This window comes from Canis lupus, chromosome 9, assembly GCF_048164855.1.
Source record: "Canis lupus baileyi chromosome 9, mCanLup2.hap1, whole genome shotgun sequence".
In the NCBI taxonomy this organism is placed as follows: Eukaryota; Metazoa; Chordata; class Mammalia; order Carnivora; family Canidae; genus Canis; species Canis lupus.
Genome location: NC_132846.1, coordinates 60774860 through 60797319, shown reverse-complemented (window position 1 = coordinate 60797319; position 22460 = coordinate 60774860). Strand labels below are relative to the sequence as shown.

At 42.5% G+C, this 22460-nt stretch overlaps 2 protein-coding genes across 31 annotated transcripts in view; one reads left to right on the top strand and one right to left on the bottom strand.

The window, feature by feature from the left end:
- The window catches only part of GPR65 (G protein-coupled receptor 65), a 63842-nt gene extending 48654 nt beyond the window's left edge, over window positions 1-15188 (bottom strand). For 11 of the 23 annotated variants that reach the window (XR_012037042.1, XR_012037038.1, XR_012037041.1 and 8 more), the window contains exons 1-5: window positions 11865-14756; window positions 9057-9269; window positions 5936-6221; window positions 5245-5397; window positions 111-187 (exon numbers count right to left, since the gene is read on the bottom strand). The gene's annotated coding sequence lies outside the window, so the exon portion shown is untranslated. The other 12 variants (XM_072839607.1, XM_072839606.1, XM_072839600.1 and 9 more) reach the window with 9 other exon arrangements.
- Window positions 14941-22460, top strand: part of GALC (galactosylceramidase) — a 58345-nt gene continuing 50825 nt past the window's right edge. The window contains exons 1-2 of one of the 8 annotated variants that reach the window (XM_072839592.1): window positions 15015-15150; window positions 21918-22186. In XM_072839592.1, coding sequence (XP_072695693.1) covers window positions 21980-22186 — 207 coding nt within the window. In that variant the 5' untranslated portion in view covers window positions 15015-15150; window positions 21918-21979. Of the gene's footprint in view, window positions 15151-15251; window positions 15624-16342; window positions 22187-22460 lie in introns of those variants that run through there. The other 7 variants (XM_072839591.1, XM_072839593.1, XM_072839594.1 and 4 more) reach the window with 7 other exon arrangements.

The window sequence follows — 22460 nt, the reverse complement described above, 5'->3', positions numbered from 1 at the left end:
CACATTCATATAGCCTAAATTCAATAAAAGGTTGTGAACATTACTGACAATCACGCCAAAGTATGTTATCTACACAAAAATCTTATTGTATTGTTTAATCTTACACTTACCCGTGTTTCTCGGGGTGATGATCTTGTCCGTTGAGGAGCCGGATAAATCTACTTAACACCAAGATGAGAAACCGACCCTAGTGAAGGGACAGGAAATTGCACTCATATTTCATCACAAAACAATGAGGAAGCAGCCTCTTAATGAGAATTTACATTATCCATGTTTGAACAAAAGAAGTCTCCTAAATATTTTAAAAGATGTTTTTGCTTATTAGCTACTGTAGTATAATTTTTTTTGTAGTATAATTTTTATGATTCGCTTTCCTCTTTGCATCTTAATTATGATGCATACTGATATTACATGTGTTTTACTTAATAGAATATGTACTAGAATTTCAAGTAATTACTCATTTATTCTTTCAACACATATATCTCTTATATTCTTAGGGTACTGTGCTGGGAGTGCTATCGGATCTGGCTATGGTGCATGAGGAGCTCATCACCCAGTGAGAGAGAAAGGCGTGTTCAGTAATAACCATAATACAAGGGCAAAAATGGATAACTACGCCAAGACATGTCCAAAAAAAGAAAGAAGGAAGAAAAAAGAAAAGATGAATCATTGGATGTATGACGTGGAGGAGGATGGTCTGCATGGATTCGGCGTGATGAATTTCCTAGGAGAAAAGCAGCTGAGGAAGAATGGGTGTTGGGTGTACAATGAGCATGTTTCCTTGCTTATTGGTGGCAACTTTGTGAAGTCTTCTTCTTCTTCTTCTTCTTCTTCTTCTTCTTCTTCCTCTTCTTTTTTTTTTTTTTTTTTTTTTTTTGAGGGACCAACAGGATTAGCAGATTTTTGCAGATCATTTTCTCCTTTGGTTACCCTCTCAGAAAGAGAGCAGAGGGTGCTAAAAACAATGCTAAAACCAGGTGACCTAACTGACTTAGGCAAGTCAATAAAATAATTCTTTGAAACTTGAAAATTTATTTGAGAAAGAATTGTTTTAATGAAAATTCATGTACTTTAACATGTGGACTGTTGCTGCCAAATCTACAAATGGTTTAATACAAAGTGAAATGAACTCCCAGAACTTTTGAGATATAAAAAAGCCGAGACATCACATTTCGGCGGGGCCCTTGTGGACTTTTATTCCAAATGAGGGGGAAAAATTGTAAATACAGAATTAATGTTGAATTTGACTTAAATTTAAAAATTGTAATCAGGAAAATCTGAGTCTATTTTTGTAAAAGGACATTAGAGGATGTTGTTGGTAGGATTTTTAAAAATTTCTACACAGAAGTAGAAGAGATGATCTTGTAATATAACCAAGACCTTTAGTCTTGGAGTTATTCAGGATGTAACATGAGTGTAACGGGTTTTCTCTATTTCCTTTGTGGGTTTTTCATGGAGCATAATAAAAGTAAGAACTCACATTTATAAAGTACATGAGAGTTTGCAAAATAGTTTAGCATACAGTACCTTAAAAATTCAGACTACTTTATATTTTTATTGAAGTAATGAAATATTTAAGTATGATGTGGAAAGTTAATAATAAAACCCTTAAGACTTCACAAAAGTGAAAATAATAATTTTGTTTTACTTGTGACTCTAATACAAAATTCTCACTTTTGTGAGGTTTTTCACAACCACTTATCTGTGGCTTCTATGCATAGGTATTTCATGACTCCCACAGTCTCTTATTTTACCTAAATAGACTAGACTTCTGCTTTTAGGGAAAAGGTATATTTATACTCATATCAAAATATGTATTTTGTTCTTCAGAAAAAAAAGGATGTAGTTACAAGACACAAGAAACCCAATCAAACTTTCACTTCTGATTAAATAGGAGAAAACCTGTGGGGCCACCTATACTAAAACTTGGCCAATTCTATACCATAAGACATTTAACAACCAATAGTAAATTTGCTTTTGTTTTTTTCTTTAAAGATTTTATTTATTTATCTGAGAAAGAGAGAGAGAGCATGAGCATGAAGAGAGGCAGGGGGAGAGGGAGAAGTTGACTCCCTGCTGAGCAGGGAGCCTCACCCCAGGACCCCGAGATCATGACCTGAGCCAACAGCAGACGGTTAACCAACTGAGCCCCCCAGGGGACCCCTACTTCTTATGTAGTCCAGAATATGTGACAATACTGTGTTTTCAACCAATTTCAACAGTTGGAAATTTCAGGGCATTGAATCTCTGTTAACAGCTTCAAGATGAGAAAAAAAACACTTGATTATTCAGAACACTGCCTGAAGGGGCTGTTGCTGCTAATGTGCCCATTATTTGCTCTTCTGAGGCCAGCACTAGCCAGTGGCAGGGCACTTGGTCCATCCGTGGGGACAAGGGGAAAAGAATGTGGTTCTGTCTTACTCTAACTTCTCCATGGGTGAGGCAGTACAAGAGCCTAATCTGTCAATGAGGGGTCATGTGCAAGGCCATGTGGCCCGTTTGGTGCACTTTCACTAGCTAAAGCAGCAAGGAGCCACGGCAGGGTACGTTCTGAAATATGGATGTATTTCCTTTTCTCACTCTCACCCAGGGCAATTCGTTCTTTTGCATGTCTTGCATCAGAAGAGGAATTCTTGGCAGAAGAATGGATGGGGTAGATGGGAGGGAGAAGACAGTCCAAATTTGGGTTTCAAGTTTGGTTTCAACCCAAACAAGTTTGGGTTTCAAAAAGTGCCTGCAGCACAGGAGAGTGGAAATGACTGAAGCACAGACAGTCTGCTTGGGAGAGAACCTGTAGAGACAAAGCAGAGCTTCTTGCCCACAAGAGCAGGAAAGGGGTTCTCTTGCCTGGTGGGGGTGGGACTCAAGGTTGTGAGAGAGGAAGTTATGAGAGTTCAGATGTGGCATCTGAGATGAGGACTTGGCATCCTGACTGCTCGCACCCCCCTTCCCAGCAAGCCCTGTGGTAAGGTGGGGAAGCCATGACTTCAGAGGAGGTGTATGATCTGGGGAGGAGAGTGGACCTGTGGCTCAGGCCCAGGTTGAAGTTCAGGTGCTTGAGACTCAAGGTTGTGTGTGGGAGAGGCCAGAGATAGCCTCAGCATGATCCCCTGTGCTTAGCACAGCACAGAGGAACTAGAATCATTTCTGGAAGGCCATACAGGCACATAGAAGTGATGGAAGGCCTCAGGCCACATCACGGTGCCACCAGTGGCCCAGCACATCACACAAGCAGCCACGCAGCCATCGATGGGGAACGGATCAAATGAGTCCTGAATGGGCTAATTCCTGAAGATGAAGGGAATCCCAGGAGGGAATGAGAGCATCTCAGGAGAGGCCAGCATTGAGAGAGGGTCACCCTGAGATCTGAGGGTTCAGCTACTCCCCTCCAGCACTAACGACATGAAAACTCCCTGGATTTTGGGCTGCACTGTGACTCTCCACCCTTCTGCCAAAACTCATACACTGACATCCTAACCTCTACTACCTCACAATGCAACTGTATTTGGAGACAGGGCTTTTAAAGAGGTGATTAAGTTATAATGAAGGGCCCTAATCCATCATGGCTGTGTCCTTATCAGAAGGGGGGATTTGGACACGAAAAGACACCAGGGATGCACACTCATAGGCGGAGACCCAGGGAGAAGTTGGCCATCTGTGATCACAGAGAGAGGCCTCAGAAGAAGCTAAACCTGCCACCACTTTGATCTTAGACTACGTAGCCTCTGGGACTGTGAGAAAATTAATTTCTATGGTTTAAGCCACCGGTCTGGAGTGCTTGATTATGGTAACCCTAGCACAACGAGTACAGGTGGGATCCAGAGGAAGGAGAAGTTGGACCCTGAATGAACAGCGATTAAGTTTCCACCACCCTGGCAGAATGAGGGATTAAAATGCAATTTTAGCTGAGTTACAGAAAGGTAAAGAATATTCTATTTCTTGCAGCTGTGGTTCTGGCCTGAGATTGGAATCATGTACAGCCTTGGTTCTCCAGGTGTGGTTTTTGGATTAGCAGCATCGATGTCACGTGATTCAAGTCACAGTTGAGAGCTGTGATTGCCCCATCTCTCCCCAGGTGTAGGGTGTCAGAAGCTCAGGTGGGAATGTGGTGTGATCTGTGTGTTCTAATCACTCCAAGTGGCTCTGAAGTTCCTAAGTTTGAGAATAACTGGTGTCCAGGATGGGTGCCTGGGTGAGAGATTGTGAGGAGGAGAACACAACCCCTGAAAAGACAGGAGTGAAGAAATGTCCTCTGTTGGAGTTCTTACCTTTGGGTGCTTTTCCCATCGTCCATCGGTGATTCGATTCCGTTTTGCACCATTATACCATTAGTTTATTGGCTCCAGCATTTTTCAAAAACTTGAGCTAATACAGCCTGTCATTTCAGATTTGGAAATGTTCTTGACTTCAGCGTCAAGTCAGATCAGTTAAGTGTAGGAATAGTTAAAAGGGGGACACCTGGGTGGCTCAGTGGTTGAGCGTCTGCCTTTGATTCAGATTGTGATCCCAGGATCCTGGGATCGAGTCTCACATCAGGCTCACTGCAGGGAGCCTTCTTCTTCCTCTGCCTGGGTCTCTGCCTCTCTCTGTGTCTCTCGTAAATAAATAAAATAAAAAGGAATAGTTAAAAGGAAGATAGGTTATCAAACTAAAGACTAGAGGCTTTAATATGCTAAATACCTTTTTAGGAGATCTAATATGTATTTCTGGATGTCTATAAATTACATAAATAACTTTTAATGGCCTTTATTCTGTCTGTCAATATTAAGAAGGAATATTAGCTCCAGATAGTTTCCTCCGATGTACTATAGGTGTACAGACTGCTGATTGACTTAATTTTTGAAGTAAGGAGAATAAGTGTAACATCCTTGTAGAAGAATCTGTTCCGTTGAGTCTGCTTATGGTAGGGACAGCCAGCTAACAGATTAAGATTTAAAATCCAAAAAGTATTTCATGAATCCAGGCTTATCAAAGGTAAATACGTGATAATATCTAAGGAAGTTCAATACAAAGGATAGCGCAGAGAAGTCCAGATGATGGGGAAAAAAAAAAATTGGGGGAGCTGGGGCAGAGGGGCTTAGGAACGGACAGAAGGGAGGATGTGGAGCCAACTTGATTAGTGTGGGCTCTGTGGTATCAGGACTGGTGAAGATAGGCTTTGTTACTCAGAGCTGTGGTTAACAAAAAATCCATAGAATGGGCAGAGCAGAGATTATGGTGAAAATACAAGAATGATAGAAATACCTGCAATCTGGGCAGCCCTGGTGGCTCAGCGGTTTAGTGCTGCCTTCAGCCTGGGGTGTGATCCTGGAGACCCAGGATCGAGTCCCAAGTCGGGCTCCCTGCATGGAGCCTGCTTCTCCCTCTGCCTGTGTCTGCCTCTCTCTCTCTCTCTGTCTGTAATAAATAAATAAAATATTTTTTTAAAAAAGAAATACCTGCAATTTTAGGAGCCCCTGGGTGATGCAGTTGGTTAAACATCTGACTCTTGATTTTGGCTCAGCTAGTGATCTCAGAGTTGTGAGATCGAGCTCTGCATGGGGCTCCGTGCTGAGCACAGAATCAGCTTAAGATTCTTTTTCCTTCTGCCCCTCCCAACCCCTGTGCGCTCTCTCTCTAAAATACATTAAAAAATATTTTTTTTGAAAAAGAAAAACCTTCAATTTTACAGAAAATAATGTGAGAGTATTAATTCTTCCTGTCACCTTTTCAGAGGATGGTAAAATATCTTTGCGAATGTGCAGTCATTGAGCACATTTCTTATGGTGTTTCATAATAGTTTACTGCAATATTTAATAGTGTATCATATGAGTGGTTTTCTGAAATGCATCATGAATATGTATAGTGATTTTAAAATATGTTCACACACTCTTCCTTTCAAGAGGTAAAGCCTAATTTTCCTCCCCTTTAGTGTGAGCTAGACATGGAAACTCACCCCTGGTGAATAGAATAAAGCAGAAGTGATGGTGTGCTATTTTGGAGACGAGGTCAGAAAGATCTCGTGACTTCCCCATCACTTTTTTTTCTTTGGTCTGAGGGAAGCCAGCTGTCATGCCACGAGAAAAGGTCCACATCATGAGCCTCCGAGTGTGCCATCTTGAAAGTGGATCTTTAAACCTTCAGATAATTACAGTTTCTTCTAACATCATTACTGTGACCCCATGACAAATCCTGAGTTAGGACCATCCAGCTAAGGTGCTCCTGAATTCCTGACACAGAAACTGAGAGACAAGAAATATTTGTTGTTTTAAGCTACTGATTTTCAGATAATCTATTACACAACAGCAGATAACTAATTCAGTGTATATATCGTTGAGTCCATCTGAATGTTGTAACACGGAGAATAGGTGCCAGTAGTCCGATGTAGGAGGAAATTATGAAATCAGGATTAATTCAGGCAAGTGTCAATATTTGAGAAATTTTCTCTTTTTATAACCTAAATACTTTGTTAACTCCCTGGGTTTATGGCATGTTTTAAGTCATTTGAAACTGAAGTTTCTAATAATCATAATTCCTTACTGCTGATTAAAAAATATCATATGTTAAAAAAAGAAATTTCAATCCCATGGTTTGGACATGCAAGAAGTGTAGATGGGAGGTGTTTTAGTCGCACAGCTCAGGCTGCTGTGATGAAATACTGTAGAGTAGGAGGCTTAAATGGATTTTCTTATAGTTCAGGAGGCTGAAGTTCAAGTGCAAGGTGTCTGCTACTCAGTTTCTGGTAGGGGCTCTTTTTCTCTCTTGTAGACAGCTGCCTTCTTGCTATGTCTTTACCTGATGTGGATGGGGAATAGAGAGGAGAGGAGAGAGAGTGAGTGCACTTGTGTAAGTGCAAGTGTGCTAGTGTGAGCACTCTGGTATCTCTTCTTATTAGGACACTAATCTTATTGTATCAAGACCCTACTCTTATGATCACACTTAACCTTAATTATCTCCTTATAGGCCCTATCTCTAAATACAGTCACAATGGCGGAGAGGCTAGGGCTTCAACATATGAATTTTGGGGAAGACAATTCAGTCCATAGTATTAGGCGTTAAAGTCTGAGATGGGGATGGGAAAGCATATTGTTGTCCAAATTCTCCTTTCCTGATGTTGAGAAGTGGGGCAGTAAGTGGTAGAAGGAACCCAAATAGCATTTGAGGCTTCTATGGGGCTTCCATTATCCAAAACTGTTTGTGTCAAAGCAGTTAAACAAAATGGGGAGCCACGGCTGCTCAAGTAGCTGTAAGTTGAGGTGCAAGGCCAAAACCAATATTGACAGCAAGAGTATGGAGTCAGGGATCTAAAATCTAGGGAACAAGGTCAGAGGGCAGGAAGAGAGAATGAATGCTGCAGGTAGTTCTTGCAAATAGGCATAAGCATGAATAATGGGCTTATTTTTGCTGCAGGCTGGTACATGGGAGGACTGGCTACTCCGATGGTCTGTTTCTACTCACGCTGAACACTTCTGGTACCAAATATGTGGGATTTCCCCTTTCACTAATATTGGACACCAATTGTCCAACATTCCAGACACCAGCCAGATGTCCTACAACTTTGTTACTAATTACCTGGAGTTAGAATTAGATCCCACAGGTAAGGGCTCAGTCCCACAAGACTACCCCCATTTCAGATGCCAGTCAAGAGTCCTGGACTACCATTACTTCTGACCAACCAACAATAAATAAGCATTCCTACAACTCCTTCCTCAGACTCAATAATTGGCTGGAATGGCTCCCAGGACCCAAGAAAGCATTCTACTCACATTTATCAGTTTATTATGAGGGATATTTATATAAAAGATTATGTAAGGATATTTTCAATGGATATAGATGAATGGCCAGATGAAAAGGTACATAGGGAAAGTCTAGAAGCATCCTGAGCTCAAGAGCTTTTGTCCTGTGGAACTGGGGCACTCTACTTTCCCAGTACATGGTTGTATTTACTGGCTCAGAAACTCGCCAAACCCCAGAGCTTATGTTTTTTTTTTTTTTTTTAAATGGGGATTTCATTACATACATATGGTGTTTTGATAGCTCATTGGCCAATTAGTGATCAATTCAATTTCCATCCTTTCTCCCCTTCCAGGAGGTCAGGAAGTTGAAATAAAAGTTCTAATCCTCTAGGCATGCCTTGGTCTTTCTGGTGATCACCCTGAAGCTCTCCAGGGGCCATAAGCCACCAATCATCTCATTAGGATAAAAAGGGATACCCATCACTCTGAAGATGCCAAGGGTTCTGTAAGCTCTATCAGGAACCAGGGATTAAGGCCAAATATTATAACCAAAGATGCTTCTATCACCTCTATCACCCATGAAATTATGAGGGTTTTAGGAAGTCTGTGCCAGGAACTGGGGGCCAAATATATATTTTGTACTATATCACAATACCCCAACCACATTAAATGGGACAGATATGGAGTGGATAGTAATTCTAACGATGAGAGCAGGACTCAAGGTGGCAGGCAGAGAAAGAAGGATCTAGCCTGGCTCCTGAGTAGGCAACAGCTAGGGAACATGTCAGGCCTAGGTCAATGCCCTGTGGTTGGGCTAAACTCTAATTGCACCCCTGGCACCTAGAATTACAGATATAAAACAGACAGAAGCCAAGGCCCAGGCCAAGTCAGTAGGATTAGACAAGAGTCATTTCCAATAGTTCGTTTTTTCATAGGGTCTTTGTTCTGACCAGGGTACACTCTCAATATAGTGAAAAAAATTGGTTAAGCATCTTTGTTCTATTGTTTTCCATTCCTTCCCTGCCTCTCTCAGATGTTCTGGACCTACTTGTTTTATTCCTTCCTCCTGCAACCCAAATATGATCTCCTGAAAGATTCTATGGCTAATGGATTCTAACAACATCTGAAACACAAGGGCTGAATCCCCCAGGGTGGAGTTTTGGCAGCAAGTTAAAGAGGTATTATTTTGAACCTTCAGAGTAAATATTCTCTCAGCAAATCTTTCCACAAATATTTATCAACACTTGTTAGGTATCTACGATGAACAGACACTGTCTGTGCCATAGCATAACACTGCGCTGCTGCAATAGAAATTATAATGAATTATAATTGGGACTTAACCTTTGTCCAACTGGAGAGTCTTATGAAGAAGACGCATGGGATCCCTGGGTGGCTCAGCGGTTTAGCGCCTGCCTTTGGCCCAGGGCGCGATCCTGGAGTCCTGGGATTGAGTCCCGCGTCGGGCTCCCGGCATGGAGCCTGCTTCTCCCTCCTCCTGTGTCTCTGCTTCTCTCTCTCTCTCTCTCTCATGAATAAATAAATAAATCTTTACATCTTTAAAAAAAAAAAGAAGACGCATGAGAGATTAGAGGAAGGGAAGGTTGCTTTAAACAGAGCAGTCAAGGAAAATGTAAGAAGCAGGTAGTGTTCAGCTGTAGCTTTAAAAATGAAAAGACTTGGGTGCCTGGGTGGCTCAGTTGGTTGGGCATCTGCCTTAAACTTGGGTCGTGATCCCGGAGTCTTGGGACTGAGCCCCACATTGAGCTCCTGCTCTGCGGGGAGCCTGCTTCTCCCTTTCCCTCTGCCTGGTGCTCCTCATGCTTGTGCTCTCTCTCTCTCTGTCAAATAAATAAAAAAATTAACGAAAAGACCTTAGATATTTAGATATGGAAGGAAGGATATTTCCAAACCACAACAGCACTACGTAAGTCATACAAAAGAGCACCTGTCAGGTGTGCCTTGGGAGGAGCAGGATAGTCTATAAAAAGAAATGGGGAACTATTCTTTCCTACTTCCAGTCTTATGTAACTTATGTGTGCACAGTCGTGAATTCTCAAAATACACAGTGGTATGTTGTTTGTGCAACAGATTTTTCCCTTGGACACCAAATTATATATTTTTCTTTTTTTAAGATTTTATTTCAGATAGAAAAAGAGAGAGAGGGAGTACAAGTGGGGCGGGGTGGGTGGGGGAGGAGGAACAGAAGGAGAAGGAGAAGCAGACTCCCCGCAGAGCAGGAAGCCTGATGTGATGTGGGGCTCCAGCCCAGGACCCTGAGACCATGACTGAGACCATGACTGGACCAGCTCCATGACTGGAGCTGAAGGCAGACGCTTAACCGACTAAGCCACCCAGCACCCCACATTTAAGTTTTCTGAGGAAAATTCTAAACTCTTTTGATGACTTTGATTGTAAGTTTATTGATCAGAGATCAGCCATATACTCAATGGTGCTTTATTGTTGAGCAATGGGGTCATACTTACCCAACCTTGCAGACTGTACAAGCTGAAACGTGTCCCCCTCAAATTTGTATATTTAAGCCCTAACACCCAGTGCCTTAGAATGTGACTATTTGGAAGTGATTATTTAAAGAGGGGGTTAAATTACAGTGAAACTGTTAGCATGGGCCTTCGTCCAATCTGACTGGTGTCCTTATAAGAAGAGATTTGGATGCACAAAGAGACACCATTGACTTGTAAGCACAGAGGAAAGATCACATGAGGACACAGAGAAATGTGACCACCTGCAACCCAAGGAGAGACGCCTCAGAAGAAACAAAATCTCCTGTCATCTTGATCTTGAACTTCAGAATCCTGAGAAAAGAAGTTTCTGTTGTTTAAGCCACCATTTGTTGTATTTTGTTATGGGGACTCTAGCAAAGAGTAGATATACTTCAGCCTCATCTTTAGCCACAGAGGTAGACATTCACTGAGTGTACCTAGCCCAGGGCCCAGCATACACTAGATCTGGTCTGTCCAATACAGGAGCTGCTGACCACATGTGCGCTTAAAATGTAGCAAATACAGAGATGTGATGTACATGTAAAATACACAATGGGTAAACCCAAAAATGGGCTTTTGGAGACTTCATATGAAAAAAAGAACACAAAATGTTTATTAATATATTTTATATTGATTACATATTTGATCATACGTGGGTATTTGGGATTAAATAAAGGATATTGTTAAAATTGATCCCATCTGCTTTTCAATTTTTTAATTTTTAGTTTTTTAAAGATTTCATTTATTTATTTGACACAGAGAGAGCAAGAGAGACTGCAAGCAGGAGGAGCAGCAGGCAGAGGGAGAGGGAGAAGCCAACTCCCCGTTGAGCAGAGAGCTAGATGTGGGGCTTCATCCCAGGATCCCGAGGTCACACTTGAGCCACCTAAACACCCCTCATCTGCTTTTTTTTTTTTTTAATGTGCTACAGGAAATTTCAAATTACATATGTGCTTTGCCTTATATTTGTTGGAAAGTATTGCACTAGATGTTTGAAAAAAAATATTTTGAGGGGTGGAAACTGTCATTTTCTTCATGCTTTGGATTTGGGATTAGGAGGATTCTAAAATTCTTCCCCTGGCAACAGTGCAAAAAAAGATCCCAAGACGAACAGCTGAATCAAGGGTGTAACATAGAGGAGAGCCAAACTTTCTGGATTTCTTTGATTTGAGCAAATCCACGCAGTAACAATGACCAACGGAAGAACGAGAGGTGGCAAAGATAGTGTTTTAAAGCCGGAGGTCGGAGGGGTAGGGAATGCAGACACAGGAGGCTGAGAATTCTTTTCCGTGATTGCCTCTGCTCCTGACGGCAGCCTGGTGTATTGCACAGGGTTCTCTGCTGAGGACAACAGCACCACCTGTAGCTGATTTGAGCAGAAAGTGAATGACTTTGAAATCAGGATAGGGCACAGAACTGCTGCTGAAGTGCCCAACCAGGCTTGTTTGTGAAACAGGCCAGAGCCAGAGGAGCAGAAAGGCAGCCCAGGTCACCATGCCTGAGCCATAGTTTAGGATGGCACTTCTGACCCTGCTGTTCCAGGCGCTCAGGGCTCCTCTGAGGGAGCCTTGGTGCTGGTGCTTCTCTGGACTCTGACATGCATGGTTCCAGGGTGCTCTCTTTGTGGCCCATATATCCATCTAGTTACCTTTACATGATCAAAGTCGCAGGTTCAAGGAACTGGCTTGTGGGAGACTGGTCACTGCCACACCCCCTGCTGCTGGGAGCTGCAATTGGGATGATCTGGCTCCTTCACTCCTGAAGCAGTGGCATCTGCCTCCCACCAAGACCTGCACCCTGGGGAATCAGCCACATGTGTCATGGGCTTGAATGACTGTAGATAACAAAATCGGAAAAAAAAAAAAATTCAGATTAGGATGAAGACACGAATAATCTTTTCCGCCAGAATTGTCCTAATTTGTGGAGAGCAGTCAAGTAGGCTGGGACTCCAGGACTAATTCTTACTCTATACCACATTGCTCGTTGCTATAGCAGTTTTTATCTGAGTTCTACTTAAGACCATGTTTAGTAAGCAGTATGTAATTTATTCCATTACGTGGATCCTGCCCTCAGAACTATCGTCATTGTTTTTAGATAAGGTCCTGAATTAACAGAATCCCTACATGTATTTTATAAGTCACTGAACAGAGTGACATTATTAACAATTGCAATGAAGCAACTATCTAAGTTGAAAAAAATGAGATAAACAGCAGATGTTACAGGATAGTTCATGAAGGTATATACTTTGTACTCTTTTATGCAGAGGAGATTCTACTTTTAAGAAGTGTTTCTACTTTCTATTGTAAATAAAACCTTTTTTCTTACCCCCTCATAGGATATTCAGTGATTTTTTAAAATTAAACTTCTATTTTTCTGTATCGAGATATTAAGTCATTATTTAGACCTCCAAGTTTACAGGAATTTACCCATGTTTTGTATTAGAAATTGTCAGGTTTCATATTTTACATTTAGAGCTCTATCCATTTGCAGTTTGTGTGGTGTGAAGCACAGATCCAAAATTTGATCTTTTTCCAAACAGTCATCCAGATGTCTTCATAGGTTTTAAAAGTTCCATTCTTACCCCAGTGATTTGAGGCATCATTTTTACAGCAATTTTTTTTTTTTTGAGTTAAGTTCAACTGATATGTATGGAGTACCTACTGCAGTTTGGACACTCCACTTGGGAAATATACAGAGGAAAAAGACTTGGCCTCTGCCCTTGTGAGGGCTGAATTCAGATTTCTAAAAGTTGAGCCATTTTCTCGAGATGACAGACTACAATCAGACTGTATCAGTAATTTTCATTAAAAGGAAAGATCTTTCATCTTTCTCAGGAGACCATCCGATTTTTTTAAAAAGATTTTATTTATTTATGAGAGACACAGAGAGAGGCAGAGACACAGGCAGAGGGAGAAACAGGCTCCCTGCGGGGAACCTGATGTGGGACTCCATTCCCATCTTCAGGATCACGCCCTGGACCAAAGGCAGGCAGTAAACTGCTGAGCCACCCAGGCTGCCCAGACCATCCGATTTTAATATTTTTCACTTTGGGAAAATGAGAAATTTGCTGTGGCTCAAGTGCAATACTCAGACACACTGCTCCTTTAAGACTTGTCTTTACGTTCAAAACTCATCTGAAATTTGAGCACTGAGAAGCACTCCTTTTCTTGTTTCTATCACACCCCAATCCACAGAAGCAAAGGAAGCTGAACGCATGATTACTTGTCTGATAACTGCTATTTGCCTTCATCTCACCTCTTGAGCAAATCTGATTCCTGCGTTCAACAGTTCACAGATCTCTCTTCCTCCACTTATATTTAGTTCCCTTTCTCCTAGAAACTTTCTTTTTTAATGGTTTCCTGAACATAGATTAAAAATTTGAAACTAGGTGTTTTCTGCATAAGGAATTAACTTTATATATGAACTAATAGGAACTAGTTCTAGGGAATAGGAATATGTTCTAGGGATGAGAACATTTTTTTTTCCGTTAAGTATTCTGTGTTTCCTCTTCTATAGAGATCACAAGGTATGCAAATATTTGTGGTATGCCTTTCAAATACAGGTACAATGACGTGTTATAGGATGACGTACGCTGGGTACTGGTTTCAACCTCTCAGTTTCTTGCGTACGGTATTTTTTTTTTTTTTTTCTATTTCCACCCTGGTACCTCCCTTCTCGTTACCTTATTACGCATGTTATATACATATCACAGATATAAAAATCTCAGAATTGGTAGGGGGTTTAGCATTCATTTACCATTTGTGGATTATACCCACTGGTTCTCAAATTCTGGCTTAAGTTATTATTAGATCATTATTAGAAGGGATGGATCAGAGTGAGTTCTGGAAAGATAAATCTATCCAACCTGCATGGTTACTGACTTGCATCATGGAACAGTGGTGGTAGAGAAGATAAGAGTTCAGACATGTGCTGTACTGGAAGAAGAAGCAATGGAAGAAAAAGTGGCCCATATACAGGGAACTACATAACTTACCACCCAATCCAGAACACTTTTTGAGGGTGAAAGGAGCACTATTTATAATTTATATTAGAACAATAGACATAATAAGCTGGGACTGTCTTTGGTCAACCAAAATAGATCTATAGTAATTTAAGAGGAGAAAAAGCAAGCATAGCTATTGTATATTAGGAACACAGGGATAACAGAAGGGCTTGAGAACCTCCTTTTTTTGGGACTGCACAGATGGGAGACTTTTCCTCCTAGGATTACTGTGATCCTGAAACTTATATTTAGGTTTGTAGTTAAGGGACAAAACAATCTGATTCCAAATAGGGCTCTGAAGGTGAAAACTCGTGTGTCCTATAGCCTTTGGGTCTTCTCTTTGCCATTTTGGGGTCTCCAAGGTTGCATAGACACAAAACCGAATCCCACGGGCCTGCAAAGAAAGATTTTTGGGATCAGAAATGCCTTCTCAGCAGCCACTTCCTTCGCTCACGTGCTCCAGCACGTAGGCCTGAAAAGCAGCACAAAAGTGACTTCATTTGAAGACACCACCCCGCCCCCCCACCCGCGCCACCCGCGCCACCCGCGCCAAAGTCGCGACCCGAAAAACCTCCCTCGGCCACCCCCACCGCACTACATCACTACTGCGGCTGCGCCGGCGACGTGTGGCCCGCAACCAAGATGGCGGCCCCGGCGTCAGCGCCCTCCTGCCCTATCCCATCATGGCGGCAGCCGGACCCGCCTCCCTGGGCACCGGAGTCATGTGACCCACACAATGGCCGAGCGCCCACTGCAGGCTTCCCGGCAACGCCGAGGGAAAGCCATGACGGCCGCCGCGGGTTCGGCGGGCCACGCCGCGGTGCCCCTACTGCTGTGCGCGCTGCTGGTGCCCGGCGGCGCGTACGTGCTGGACGACTCCGACGGGCTGGGCCGGGAGTTCGACGGCGTCGGGGCAGTCAGCGGCGGCGGGGTGAGCGGCGGGCGGCGGGTCGCGCGGCGGTGGCCGTGGGGGGCGTCCCAGAAGCCCCCGCGGCGGTGGCCGGGGGGGGGGGGCGTCCCAGAAGCCCCCGCGGCGCTCTCCAGTCGCGGCCCGCGCCAGAAGCGCGCTCTGGACTGGCCGATGGACGCAGTTAGTTTTAATAGAGGATGCGGAGGCCGCCGAGCAAGTGACAGGTGTAGCTCGTCCCTTCACCCGGGAGCCGCCTCCCTTTGCCGCAGAGACGGCATTCCTCAGGGTCGCTCCAGAAATGGCCAGGGAGCCGGGGAGCATCACTCCTCCCGGGAGGACGCCCCCTCCCCCCGCAGAGGGTCGGGCAGGTGGGGGTGGGGGTCGGGAGCCCTGGACCACTACTGCAGGGTGCGGTTGGCTGACTTCAGAGGGGCCAGTGCACAGCAGGTACTTGTTTGGGGGCGCGACAGGTGCCTCAGGGCATCTTTAGGAAGGTAAGAGGCCACGTGGGACTCCCCCCCCCCCCCCCCGTTCCTTTGTTTTTAATGGCAGGCTACATTAGGATCAACCGGTAGTCTAGGATGGTGCACTGTTTCTTGGGAGTCATTAAGGCCCAAGGTGGGGCGAGTTGCTCCCTCCCCCCCCAAAAGGTTGGTGCCTCTGTGTCAAATTGGTGGCATGTCTGTGTGCAGGGAGGGGGAGACACCTGGTCAGCAGCCCAGGTGTCTCGCCACCACCCTTGGGGGGCATGAGCATCACCTGGTATGCTTGGTAAACTGCACGCCTCATTCAGACTGTAGTTCCGGATCGGGGGCCTGAGAACTTGCATTTTGACAAATAACACCAGTTGATTCTCATACTAAGTAGGGAGAGACCTTTTTCTACTACGTAAACTTAATTTTAGAGTAGTTTTAGATTTACGGAAAAGTTTCCGAGATAATACAGAGTTCCCATACACCCTGCAGCCCCTTTTCTGTTATCAGCATCCCCCATCCCATAGGTAAGGTACCTTATACCTTTGTCACAACCAGGATTAATAACATATGGAAATCCACACTTCGTATTTCCTTCGTAGTTACCTAATGCCCATTTTCTGTTCCAGGATGTCATCTAGAATACCAACTGCATTTAATTGGCATATCTTAGTTCTCTCTTGGCTGTGATAGTTGGGGGGGTGGGCGGAGGGGGGAGGAATGAGTTCATGTTACCTGGGCATTCTGTAAGATTTAAGTGAAGGGAGACATGAAGACCATTTCCAGCTTTGTGTAAAATTGTGTGGGCACAGCTGGTAGTTGTCTAAGTTTCCTAGTCATGTTGACAGGTGGCCTCTAGGCCTGGGAGCTTGCTTTAGTAGTAGCATGATTCTTCTTGGCTCTAACAAAATTTATTTGCTTCTATCACATGCCCACGGTGACCTTTTTCCTGTCTTTGTTTCCCCCCCCTTCCGTTGTACCCCAAATCACAACCAGAGCTAATTTTCTATGATGTTAAGGCCTAACTCTTGAATGAATTGTTTGTTAGGTTGAGTCAGACGGAGCTTGTATATTCAGATGCATTTCAGAACTAGCTTGACTGCTTGGTTGCTGAATGGATGTTGTGTGCTGATCTCAGCCTACCATAACCCGTGTTGTGGCTCGATTGGCCCTTATGGTTCTTAAATTATGGTCGTAAGATGTCCTCAGCAATAACCACCGGGAAACTTTGAAAAAAAAAAAAGTTTATTATTCACAGATCCTGACAAGCACATGGCACACCTTGGGTTACACAGCAAGGTTGTGGGGAAAGGAGGAAGAGAGCAGGAGCTCCAGTGTGCAAGCCCCTGAGGTCCTGTTTTTTTAATGCAGGCTCACTCACTGGTGACTTTAAAAACGTAAAAAGGGGAATTTAAACTGCAGGAAGAGGAAAAACAAGCAACCTAAATGGTCAGTTACTGAAATCAACCAAGGTCTTTAAAATAAAGAAGGCTGGGTATCCCCCTGTGGGCAGCCTTGTTCTTGGTCTAGGTGTGTGGCTGGCATTGTGTTTCTTTGACATAGCCATCTTTGAAGTGGATACCTTTTTTGAAGTCTGCCCTCAGGCACTTGCATTACAAAAAAGGAAAAAAACTGTCAGGGTTTCCACTACAATCCACCTCTGATGTTAGGCATCAGAGTCAGTGCTGACCCTGGATATGGATAGGTTAAAAGCCAGGGGTAAGGCATGTTGTAACACAGAAAATACACATCTAAGTAGGATTAGATAGCACTCCTATAATAATTATACAGACGATAGTCTGAAATCTAGTCTGTAGCCATTGTACCAAGCTTAAAGGGTCCTGCCATGAAACCAGGTCAGTGATCCTGGGGCTCAAGAATGCGTTCAAAGATTTGGGTAATATTGTGAAATATTTAAACATCTTTGGCCATCTCATTTAAACTGGTTTGATCAGATAGGCTTTTCTAAGTGCGCTTTGCTGGATTTTTTTTTTTTTTCCACAAGGAATCTCAGATTGGACTCTCAAAGTCTCTCAGGGCTGGGCAGTCAGGCCAAGGACTTGCCTTCAGACTTCACCTACAATACCTGCAGATATGAGTGAATTCCTTTCTTAAGGTCTCCCAAATATCCTGACATTTTTGGGCCTCCCAAAAAGTGGCCTTTCTTAACTCACCTGGTAAGGCTGCCAGGAAAACTTAAAGGCTTAGAAATAGCCACATTAAACACCTGATGGGAGTTCATTACAATGGAATTGGCGAGGATCTTTGGTTATTTCTGTGACATATAACATTCTAGATAATAACTACAATTATAAGTGACAATATTATACCAGGGGCATAGTAGGTATCTAGGAATTTCATATGATTTCTGGAACACTTACATCAATCACACATATCCACACAAATTAACCTAAAAAAGATTTCTCATTACTTATTTGACAAGGCTTTCCATATAGTTTAACATATCAGATAAGCCTAATCAGTCTGTGATCTCTCTTTTAATAAGAAGGAGCAAATCATTTGAGATGGTCCAGGACCCTCTGGAATATCCCAAAATTAGTTCAAGTTTAAAAAGACTTCATTTAGAATTTGATTCTGGATGTTTGTCAGAAATATCAAAAGGCTTTAAAATACTTGATTATGTAGAATCATAGATCACTGTGAAATACTAGTTATCTATTTAAATAACTTTCACCAAAATTACAATTAGAGACTTCATAGGCAAATACAGAAAGTTATATAATTTATTAAGAAAAGAATGAACCTTAGCTCTTTAAATAGAGAAGACTCGTTTTCTTAAGTAATCAAAGCTTGAAAAATAGGAAGTTATTTTGGTGAAATACAGAATCTTATTTCCTAGGCAAATTACTTAAAAACCTTACAGTCTTATCAAGAACAGACCAATAGTCTAAGAAAACTGTCCTTTTAGCAGATGAAAGAAAACTAAGCTTTAGTTTTTAGAAGTACACTATTTATTAAAGCTTATTTTAAAAAGTTTATAATAAATTATTTTTAGCTAGCTTGCCTACACAAGATAAAATTCTCTCTCCCTCTCTTATTTTTTTTCCTTTTCTATATCCATTTAATTTGTCTATTTTAGGACAAAATTACTTTATTTGCCTTAACAAAAATGCATCTCCATACCTCATACCTTAGCTAAAATACATCCTACTTTCCTTGCCTAGAGTTGTTTCTCTTATTTCTTGTGTGTTTAATTACATATATTGTTAGAATCCTTAAGTCTTAGAAACGTTAATTTCTAGTGAAAACTAGTGAGTAAGCAGTTGTAAACTATTTACTAGCACTTTGTATATTGGCGAATTTATGAATACATTTCATAATTTCTAGAGGGATATGCCTCTATTTAAAAAAATAGTAACAGTTTTTCAGTATAGCGCAGGACGTGTTTACTAACAGATCCAGATATCTTTACCTTCTGTTACAAGAAACCAAAAGTAGATAAACTTGTGTTCAGTAATTAATGTTTCAACATTTTATATTTGGTAGAGATATCTACATATTTAATGACTTTCTATCATTGAACTTGGCAAAACTCTAGGGTTTCAAGTTAGCAAAATGATTTGGGTAACTTTTTAAGTATACATACCATAAAACATAATTACTGTTGAAAAGTGGATGCCTTGGCAATCAACGCTTAAGTCCTACATTTGCATTACTAAAAGAAAAAGGCAACCATTGTAGCTTAGGCTAGAATGGATGACCTAGTCTGTAGCTGCTCTGACCTGCTTTGTGGGGTGGAGGGCGTTTTAGAGTGGGGAGAGGCACAACTTTTCCTTAACTCAACTTATTCTTCTTGATTTTTATGCTTTTATTTTCTGATGTTGCAACTTTACTCATAGGTACTGGAGTATATTTCAGGGTAACGTGGACTAATTGGTCAGTGTGTGTGTGTGTGTGTGTGTGTGTGTTTACTACAGTCATTCTTTTTATTATTGTGGTTTAAACCTAGACTAGCCAGTGTATCATTAAATGAGGACCCATCTGTCCTAGTATCTTTACTTGTGGCATTAAATCCAATATTTAAACTTGCTGAAAAATGGAGGTCTTCATTATTTTTTATTTATTTATTTTTTCCTTATTTTATATTTATTAACTCCATTTAAGATTATTTAAATGAGAAGAATGTTGCATGACTCAGTAGGATACTCATCCATTTGATAGTGTCCCTGTGCATAGTGCGTTCCTCATCTTAGAAGCTTCATAAATATTGATTGAATGAAAATGGTTGCAAAATTATATTTGCACGTCACTTTAGACTTATTTGTGGAGTCCTTCGTATGTTGTACACTTTGTGGCAGTAGGTTTGGAATGTTCTTACTTTATCCTCCAATCTGATAGGGAAGGCAGTATGGGACAGTAGTTAAGAATGTGGGTTTAAGAGCAGATTGTCAGGGGTCCCATCTGGGCCCTGCCATTCACTGTACAGCCATGGGCAGGTTATTTAATCTCTCAGTGTCTCAGTTTCTTTTCTGAGGAGACCTTGAAACCTGGTGGGAGCATCAGGAGGATAGATGTAAAGTGCTTGGGATGGCATCTGGCACATGATTATTTTGGTTAATATCATCCTGTTTCATCAGAAGTAAGTTGCATGAAAAACATACTTGGGTATAAAATGTCTGCCATTTATTGAGAACTTACTGTGTGTCAGCCCTTGTGCTACAGCTTCTTCCTGGGCTGTTTGGAAATAGCTCCAGGCCTTTTTCAAGGAGGGTGACTGGTAATTTGTTACTCCTTGCTGGTGCATTTCAACATTTGGCTATACTACTCTGAACTATTGCTATTGACTAATGCTTTTGCATTGGGAATGACATAGGCTTGCATAGGCTTGCAGTAGCACAATGATGTGGTGTGTTTGCTCAAAGTTTGCATGTTCTGTGTTAAGGTTAAGAGTGCGTGGAGGCAAAATAACCCCCAAACAGCCAAACGTATTGTTCTAATGGCATACTTCAGGGTGGGAAGCATTGTTTCTCTTTGATCAAGGCTGAGTTATTGTGCATATACAGTGTTCACTCACTTACAGAGTGTCTAATGTTTGAGCCTCCACCAGTCTGTAAGCTCTTTGAGAATGGTGACTGTATTTTTTTTTAAATTTTTATTTATTTATGATAGTCACAGAGAGAGAGAGAGAGGCAGAGACACAGGCAGAGGGAGAAGCAGGCTCCATGCACCAGGAGCCTGACGTGGGATTCGATCCCAGGTCTCCAGGATCACGCCCTGGGCCAAAGGCAGGCGCCAAACCGCTGCGCCACCCAGGGATCCCGGTGACTGTATTTTTAAAGACAATTTGTACAATGCGTGTCATTTAATGAGAGCTCACTGTGTGCCAGCTACTGTGCTATGTCCTTTACATACATCTTACCTTAGCCTTAGAACAGCTGAAGGAGTTCTAAGGAGTGGGAAAGCCTACTTTACAACAAATCACCTAGCTTGGTCACCTGGCTCGTAAATGATGCAATTGGGATGCAAGCTCCTTCTGACTCAAAGCCTCCTCTGTTATTTTGTCTGTGTCTATTATTTTGTCTATGCAACAAACAATACCATAAAAGATATTTAATGTTGACTGAATAAGAGAAGAAATGGGGGTATGAACTTGAGTAAGACATAGTTCTTGTCCTCAAGGAACTCAGAGTTGAGACAGAGAAGTGGGGTGGTGAGTAGGGTGCAAGGTTAGAAGAGTTACAGTAGAGTTGTAGATTGGAAGCCAGGGGAGTGCACAGGAGAGCCACCTACAACAAATATAGGGGAGGAGCAGAAGGGGACCTTCCCTGAAGAGGATGCTTTGGAGTTGGCCACATAAGGGTGTAGAGTGCACTCCAGACAGAAGAAAGAGAAAAAGTAGTTTGATATATCTAGATAGAAGGCATGAGAGTGGTACTGAGTAACGTGTAAGAGTTACTATCCAAATAGTTAAAGATTTGGGTATAAAAGGGAGCAATTTGAACTTTATCCTGAAAACTCTTGGCAGAGGAGCAGTCTTGGCAGGTTTATACAGAGTGCCTTTGTGTTTAGATTTGTGTTTTTGGAAGATTAATCTGGCAAGGAGTGTGGAGGATAGATTACAGGGAGGCAGATGGGAGGCCCTGAGACCATTTAATGGTCTCAGAGTAATGACTGAAGGGGACCTGCTGAAGGAAGTAGGGTTGAAGTGAGGAGATGGATTTGAGAGATATTAAGGAGGTCTTGGTGACTGAAGATGAATGGGAATTGGATATCCTGGTTCTGTGGGCTCCGTGGCAATGAATTCTTCTGTGAAGTGGATGAAGACTACATCTAGGATAAATTCAATCTCCCTAGACTCAATGAACAGGTGCCTCACTATCGACAAGCTCTAGACATGATCTTTGACCTGGAGCCTGATGAAGAGCTGGAACAACCCCAACCAGAACGACCTGATTGAGCAGGCAGCTGAGATGCTTTATGAATTGATCCACGCCTGCTATATCCTCACCAACTTAGCATCGCCCAGATATTGGAAAAGTACCAGCAGGGAGACTTTGGCTACTGTCCCTGTGTGTACTGTTAGAACCAGCCAATGCTTCTCATCGGCCTTTTGGACATCCCAGGTGAGGCCATGGTGAAGCTCTACTGCCCCAAGTGCATGGATGTGTACACACTCAAGTCATCGAGGTACTGTCATGTGGATGGCGCCTTCTTTGGCACCGGTTTCCCTCACATGCTCTTCATGGTGCACCCTGAGTACTGGCCAAAGCGGCCCGTGAACCAGTTTGTGTCCAGGCTCTACAGTTTTAAGATCCATCCAGTGGCCTACCAGCTGCTGCTCCAAGCCACCAGCAACTTCAAGAGCCTGGTTAAGACAATTTGCTGATTCCCCACCCC